The sequence below is a fragment of the Hibiscus syriacus genome, unplaced genomic scaffold (assembly GCF_006381635.1).
Source record: "Hibiscus syriacus cultivar Baekdansim isolate YM2019G1 unplaced genomic scaffold, ASM638163v2 tig00110847_pilon, whole genome shotgun sequence".
Lineage (NCBI taxonomy): Eukaryota > Viridiplantae > Streptophyta > Magnoliopsida > Malvales > Malvaceae > Hibiscus > Hibiscus syriacus.
Window position 1 is genome coordinate 1,936,976 of NW_024062888.1, and position 8,747 is coordinate 1,945,722.

Here is an 8,747-nt window from a genome sequence, read left to right on the forward strand (position 1 = left end):
TTTGATGTTATTAAATATTTAAAAAATAAATTTTTGGGTTGACCATTTTGGTGGTTTCATGTGATGTCATAATCTATGGATCTTTGAGTCGAACTGAATTAGGGTGTTATATTTAGTAGTATCAGAGTGTCTAGGTTTAGTCATTCCTAGGACCCACGGATCAGAGTCAGTAAGTTTCTATGTGAGTACATGCCCCTAGAGTGTCAAAGATACTTAAGTTTCTGGAATGGTGATAGTGACCTCACTTTCCATTCTAATTTCAGTATTCGATCATGGCCAACGATACAATCCTTAGTCTTGATGGTCAGGAGGAGAGTCGCGCCTCCTTGACTGGAGATTTTGATGACAAGTACACCCTAGATTCTGATAACAAGGTACTTGCAGACGTTGATTTCGATGAGGCAACAATTTTCCACGGTCTGATCTCGATACTTAGATAATAGTTCACGCCATACCTAATCTGTCTACTATGCCACCTCCCCCACCTGTATCCCAGTACAGCCTATTGTGGCACATCTAGAGTCTCCAATTGAGATGTTTTGCCATTATATGATGATCAATTTCTATGGATATGGGGATAGCGACCCCATCTTTATAGACCAGTGGCTTTAGGAGACGCTCTATACCCTCCGTCAGTTACACCTCACTCCCAAGGGTAAGTTGGAGTGCGTCACCATCCTATTTAAGGGTGACACGATAGACTGATGGGAGATTGTAGAGTTGGCGATGGAGCTAAAGTTGCCCACTTGGTATCTTTTTTTGATAGAGTTCAGGGAGAAGTGCATCGGTGAGACCCACATTGACGATATGCGAGACCAGTTTTTGTACATGAACCAGGGTGACTAAACGTACTTAAGTATGAGAAAGAGTTTCTTCTTCTAAGCAAGTACGCTCCAAAGGTAATTTTGACTGAGTCTCGCCATTGTAGGAGGTTCAGGGAAGGCATCCAGTTGGACATCCAGACTCATCTGGTAGTCGACCATCCTTACATCTTCGTAAAGCTGACTCGACAAACAAAATATGTGGGGATGATCACAAAAGAGAAATATCAAATGGAAAATTATTCAGTGGGTAAGAGACAGAGGGCTCCAGAGATAGTTAGATAGTCTCAGTCATCAACGAAGTAGGCCAGGGCTCCTCAGAGTTTAGGAAGACCACCAGCAGGGCCTTATATAGGAACAATTCAGAGTTTAGACTATGGGGGTAGATCTGACTCTCGCAGAAGACCATTATCATCAGTTTCCAGATCGAGCACTAGCATATTTGAGCAGGCACTATCTTATCCAATGTGTTTGACTTGTGGGAATTGACACCCTAGAGAGCGTCACTGACCTACTGGAGGTTGTTTCATCTATGAGTCCTTGGACCATTTTGTAAAAGATTGTTCCCAAACTCAGAGTTCAACCTCTGCATCTTCATAGAGATCCGCTCATTCTGTTCAGCAAAGCTGAGGGCCTTCAAGGGGTGGCAGAGCTATTATAGAGCAATACAATAGGGGTACCACCATATCAGAGTTCATCCAGGAGCCTAGAGTAGCATCCCGCCAGTATGTCATCAGAGTCTAGGAGGAGTATTATGCTGCCGATGTGATTTTAGGTATCTTTACAGTTTTCTCAATTCTTTGTTATAATATTAGTAGATCTGGGTTCCACCCACTCCTATATATGCTATGAACTTATGCAAGAAAAGAATATCCCATTCGAGGATTTGTAAATAGGGGTCAGAGTGTCTAGTCCCCTATGATTAGATATTTTGGTTGACAAGGTTCACCGCCATTACCCCATAGAGGTTCAGGGTAAAGTATTCTTAGCTGACTTAATGGAGCTACTATTTCGGGAGTTTGATCTGATCTTAGGCATAGATTAGCTTACTGAACACGACGCAAGTTTGAGATGTAAAGCGAGACAACTTAAACTTTGCAAGGATGATGAGACCAAGGTAGTGATGACCAATGGGAGTTCGGGTTTCATAACCAAAGTTGTTTCGGTTATTAGGGCTCAAAGATTGTTAAGTCAATGATGCGAGGCCTTTTTGGCTCATATCATGGTTACACAAGTTTCTGTTCTGACACTTGAGGATATACGTACCATGCAAGAGTACTCTAATGTGTTCTTGAAATAGTTATTGGGGTTACCACCTTACCGTGAGGTTGAATTCAACATAAAGGTTTTGTTAGAATCAACTCTGGTGTCCATTGCACCCTATCTCATGGCACTGACAGAGTTGAAAGAACTTAAGAATTAAATTTAAGAGTTGTTAGATAGGGGGTTTCATCTAACCGAACGTTTCACATTGGGGAGCGTTGATCCTTTTTATCAAGAAAAAAAGATGGTTTAATGAGGTTGTGCATCGACTATCGGCAGTTAAATAACTTAACCATCAAGAACTGCTACCCTCTACCTCGAATTGATGATATGTTTTACCAACTTAAGGGCGTATGTGTGTTCTCTAAATTAGATTTGAGGTTAGGGTATTATCAATTAAAGGTTAAGGAAGCCGACATTGCCAAGACCGCTTTCAGGATAAGGTATGGCCACTACGAATCCCTCGTGATGCCTTTCAAACTCACCAATGCCTCAAAAACATTCATGTATTTGATAAACCAAGTATTACATCCCTACCTAAATCAGTTTGTTGTGATTTTCATTGACGACATTCTTGTGTACTCGCGGTCCGAGGAGGAGTATGATCAACACATTCGTATCGTTTTACAGTCACTTCGTGAATGTCAATTATATGCCAAGTTTGGGAAGTGTGAGTTATGGTTGACCAAAGTGGTATTTTTGGGTCATGTTGTAGAAGTCGTTGACATCCTATTAGATCCCCAAAATATTAAGGTAGTGATGGAGAGGGAACCGCCTAAGAATGTCACTGAAGTGCACAGTTTCTTAAACCTTACAGGGTATTACTATCATTTCATTAAGGGTTTCTCTATGATTGCATCACTATTAACCAAGCTACTTCAGAAACGAGTTCTTTTTGTATGGAACGAGAAGCGCCAAGAGAGCTTCGAACTGTTGAAGTAGATCTTTACGCAAGCCCCCTTCTTGACACAACCAGGATCAGGTAAATACTTCACCATATTCAGCGATGCATCACTAAATGTCTTGGGTTGTGTTATAATGCAAGAAGGGAAAGTGGTGGCATGTGTGTCTCGTCAGCTCAAGCCTCTCGAGTGAAATTATCCTACCCACGATTTGGAGCTTGCCGTAGTGATTTTTACGTTGAAGATTTAGAGACACTATTTATTCGGGGAGAAGTGTCATATCTTTATGGATTATAAGAACCCTAAGTATATGCTTACTCAGAAGAAATTAAACTTGAGACATCTAAGATGGGTAAAGCTTTTGAAAGAGTATGATTATGTGATTGATTACCATTCGGGTAAAGCGAATATTGTATCAGATATGAGCAGGAGGACCGTAGTAGAGTTGCGAGCTTTGCTACCATGCCTGAGTTTGACTGATTCGGGTTGCTTTTTAACTGAGTTGAGAGTTGATCCTGAGTTAGTTGGTGAAGTTAAGAGATTACAAGGTTCGAACGACCGATTGAAAGCCCGAGTAGAGCAAGTCCTCTGAAGTAAGGCTCCAAGTTTTGAGTTACACGAATGATGCATACTGTACTTCCGAGGGGATTATGTGTGCCGACCGACAAATAACTTCATGACAAAATCCTTAATGAGGCTTATTGTAGTCCCCTCTTTGTTCATCCGGGTAACAACAAGATGTACCAAAAGCTCCGACCATTGTATTAGTTGTTGGGTATGAAGAGAAAAGTGTTTGAATTTATTGCCAAGTGCTTAGTGTGCTAGCAATTCAATACGAAACACCAGACTCTCTCAGGATTATTGCAGTCGATTCAAATTCCACAGTTGAAATGAGAGAGTGACGATGGACTTTGTAACTGGTTTACCGATGACGAGGTTTCGACACAATGCCATGTGGATAGTAGTAGATCGATTGAACAAATCTTCTCACTTTCTTCTGGTTCATATGGACTACATGTTGGAGAGATTGGCACAACTTTACATCCACGAGATTGTGAGATTGCATGAGGTCCCTATATTGATCTTTTGTGACAGAGATTTATAGTTCACTTCTCATTTCTTAAAAGCGTTGCATTGAGTTTTGGGTACTAAACTGCATTATATCATCGCCTTTTATTCTCATACAAGCGAAAAATCCAAGCGAGTTATTCAGATTTTAGAGGATATGCTTAGATAAACTGTTTTGGATCTTGAGGGTAGTTGGGAGGATCACTTACCCTTGGAAGATGTCGCGTACAATAACAATTTTGAGGCGAGTATTCAAATGGCTACGTATGAAACCTTGTATGGGATAAAGTGCATAATTCTATTGTATTGGACAGAGCCGAGTAAAGGAAATATTATAGGCCCCGACTTGATCTAAGAAGTAGAAAAAAAGTTCAGTTGATTCAAAGTTGTCTGAAAGTGGCATTAATTGACAGAGGTCGTATGCTGATCTGAAGCGCAAGGATATTGAGTTTCAAGTGTGAGACAAGGTATTTATCAAGGTTTTCCCGTGAAAAAAAGTACTTCAGTTTGGACGCAAGGGTAAGTTAACCTCACGATTCATCGAACCGTATGCGATTTTGAGAGATTTGGACTAATTGCTTACCATTTGGCGTTACCTCCAGAACTCGAACGCATCCATAATATGTTCCATGTCTCTATGCTTCGAAGGTATCGATCTGATCTGTCCCACGTCATTCCCCTTAAGCAAGTCAAAGTGAGGCAAGACTTGACTTACGAAAAAGAAACGATTCGAATAGTTGCAGAGATGTTAAGGAGCTAAGGAACAAAAGGATATTGTAAGTGAAAATTTTGTGGAGAAATCACGGTGTAGAAGATACGACATGAGAACCCGAAGAGGATATGCATCTTCAATATCTGCATCTCTTTTATTCAGGTAAATTTAGATGAGGAAATTTCTTCTCAGGAGGGGAGTCGTAACGCCCCAAATTTCGGGTTAGGAGTTTCGGATATATTCGATTTGGACTTTAAAATATTTTTCCCAAACCCATGAAGCTTTAGAACCAAATTGATTTGATTTGGGCTTGTGATTAACCCAATAAGTTTTAAAAATGGGTGTTTTTAATATGGACCCAAATGTGGAGAGACTAAGGGAGTAATTAACCCATTTTTCAAAGCAAAGGTTGATTTCCCATTAAGAATGATGACTTAGCGTTTGAAACATCCTCTTTGATATCTCATTTTCATCACTTCCTTGTCTTCTTCCCATCAAACTCTCATTTTCTCTCTAATATTCCAAGAAACGGGAGAACATTACCTTGTTTCAAATTTTGTTTAGCCACACCAAGGTAAGAATATTAATCTCCTCCCTCCAAGCTCTCATTCAAGCTCAAGTTTGCAAGTTTTGGCTTTAGAAACCACAAATGGGTTTTTGTGGGGGTTTATGTAATCTTTAGTTTCAGCTTGTTTTGTGAGATTTGAGTTGTAGGGAAACATTTTTAATATCATCCTAAGGTTTTGATTTAGTGCAAGAGAAGGTGATAGCTCTATGGCAAGGGGCAAGGAAATGTTAACTCTTGGGTGATTCAAGGTGTTTTCATTCACCTAACATGTAGGTCATGATATGCCCATTTATGGTTTGTTTTGTTCATGAAAGCATGCTAGAGTAATCCATGGTAAATTTCATATTTGTTGGTTGCAAGCATGAAAGTTAGTACATTTTGACATCTAAGACACTAAATAAGACTTTAAAAATGATTACTAGTCTTAGGGGAGTGAATGGGTGAGGTTTTGGTATGATTTCGTGCTCAAAACCGAGCACTTCTGCCCGTTGATATCGGTATTAGAATAACAGTATCGATACTATTCTTCGTGAAAGACAAAAACCATGCATGTTATAAGGCAACGGGTAGTCATGTTGTATTGTGTAGAATAGTCCTAAGAAGGCAACGACATGGAAATTTAATATTTTGTCATTTGTGTGGAAAAAATAATAAAACGACAGCAGTTGTTACCCTTCTCAGCTGGTTGGCGAGTCATGGTGGAAGTGGGGAACGCGAGAAAGGAAGCCATGGTAATGCATACTTTAAAAAACAATCCTTTCATTTTGGATAATTTATTGAAGGATGAGTGAAGCATATTCTACATCTCACACTACTATTTATGGGCCCGAGCTTGATAATTGATAAATGCAATTTATACTCAAAAAAGAGAAAATTTGACTAATGGGACCAACTCATGAAATTTCCACGGCAATGCTATTTTTTATATAAATTTTAATTATATCTGTATTTTTTTTTTGTTGCATTTTCTCGACTCCAATGAACCTTTCCAAACCCTTTCTTTTCCAAGATGATATGGTTATGAACTATTCGACATGTGTTGTGGAAATTGTCCGAGACAATGACATGGAAATTTCATGTTTTATCATTTGTGAGGAAGAAATATTAAAAAACATTGACCCTAAGTTTTGAAATTAAATTTTCAAGTAAAAAATTTCCTTTTTAGTTGATATTTTTTTTTTTGGACTGTGAGTTCAATATTTATTAGACATAAAATTTCCTTTCATTCTCTCCCTAGATAGAAATTGTTTAAAAAAATATAAAAATTAAAGTTAAAGAATCTTTATAGGTAACTTACTAATTAAAGAGAATATTATTTGGATTTAAACAACATAATTTATATGTGTACATGACTATAAATTTTGATCTTAAAAGAAAAATTGAATTTAGAGAATAACATTAAATAAATAATTTTGTTAGAGTACTTCAAACTTATATAATTGAATCTAAAAAGCGTATCAGACATTGGCCCCATCTTTTAACGCGGATACAGTTTTAATTTTGTCGTTTGACTGACTATTTATTGTGGGTGTATTAATGTATGTTGTTTGATTGTTTTTTAGAAGATATTTTTATCTGACTCTTGTTGATTGTCATTATTATTGAGGTGTATATAAAATCCATAAATGCAATTTAAAAAATAAAAAAAGGATAAATTTTGATTAATGGGACGAACTCCGGAAATATCCACGGCAATGATATTTTTTATATAAATTTTAAAAATATATTTTTGTGGATTTTCCTGACTCCGTAAAGACTCCCCTAATTCACCCCAAAAGACTTTTGGGTATTAATTAATATTATATAATTCCTCTCAATTATAGATGAAATATTGACTCCAAGTCAATGTATTTACATTTTACTACTCATTTCAAACTCATGCAAACTTAAATGAAACAAGAGAGTTAAAATTCCAAAAACGTATCACGAACTAATTTATCTCAATGGTTGACGGAATCGTTGTTGTTTTTATAGGTCACGAATTCGAGCACCAACAACTACAATATGATGATTGAGTATTCATTGACAAATAGTTAAAAGTATTTAAAATATATATTACTTTGTAATCACATTAGCTTTATAATTTTTTTTTTGAAAAGTATAATCTATACTCTATATTATGGTTCTATTGGCAATTCATCAACAAATAGATATTAGGTTTCACATTTTGAATCAAAAAGATGTTTGTATAAATTATCGTTATTCTCAAAATATTTACAGCGTGTTTAGTTTTCAATAATGAAATATTTGTTTATATGTACGGACTCTTGTTCTAATTTATCCTTAAACTTTTGAATTTTAATTTCATCCTTAAATTAAGATTCTCATTATAAAATGGTCTCCAAACTTTTGAATCTTTCAATTTCATCCAAATATATAAGTAGTGCCAACCATTCTTTAACCTACTTTTTTTTCCAAACATGGCCTAATGATTTTATTAACAAGAGATGTGATTAGCATATACTTATAGTTTGAGATGTTCAAAAAGTTTGAAGACCAATTTAGAAGTAAGGTAATAATTTGGGGATAAAAATGAAATGTTCGATTCTACTCGATCCTATGTTCACCCCAGGTAAACTATGTGCAACAATTGTTTATAAAGGAGAAAATAACTTGACACTTTAATCATCAAGATTGAATAGAACAACCATTCATCGGGGGAGATGATTACTTCGATCCAATCGGTGGTCGATTAAGAAGCTCTGCTCGAGGGTTGAGGACAAATCGGTGGTAAGTTTTTTAATTTATTTTATCAAAGACATGGGGAAAATGGATATATTGGAATATATCTGAGTGTTTTAATTTAAAAAATATATACATGTTGAATTCATCAAGTGATTTTAGTGGTTAAAGGGTATGCTATTCTTCTTTAAGGTATTAGATTCGAGTAATTACGTCTATAGAATGTATGTGCGTTGTCAATGTTTAATAAAGCTTATAAACAAATATTACCTTGTTTAATAAAGCCATAACTATTCAAAAAAAATTATATTGAATATTCCATCGAAATTTATCAAGCATTGGCAAACTCCAAAGATGCCTTGATGAAAAAAAAATGCCAGATGATCTGCAAGTTTTCCTTTATTTTAATTTCTAAATTAGAAGAAACTCACATCACAATCAAACATAAACAGTGGAAAAGAAAGCTTTTGGAAAGGCTTATGTCAAACTTAAAATTAAAATTTGGTTACCAACAAAACAAAAGAGTTGGCAACTTTATTAGACATATTATTCATAAGATTCTAAGGGGTAGGATTATGGCAATTTCGACTGTATTTGGGCAGTTAGGAGGCCTCTTTGGAGTGCAGCTCCGGTTAGGATCATGTGAACATTCAGTTGGAGATGGAATTACCGCTGCACAATCAACCAACAAAAACCTTAATGTAATTACTAAAAGAACATTATTTTTCTAT

The 8,747-nt window shown here is 36.4% G+C and overlaps 1 protein-coding gene across 1 annotated transcript; it reads left to right on the forward strand.

Annotated features, from left to right (window-relative positions):
• Positions 1-272: 272 nt before the first annotated feature.
• LOC120143386 (uncharacterized mitochondrial protein AtMg00860-like) lies at positions 273-3,026 on the forward strand. The gene is made up of 2 exons (XM_039157721.1): positions 273-374; positions 2,631-3,026. The coding sequence occupies exons 1-2, from the start codon at positions 273-275 to the stop codon at positions 3,024-3,026; spliced, it is 498 nt and encodes a 165-aa protein (XP_039013652.1).
• Positions 3,027-8,747: the final 5,721 nt, after the last annotated feature.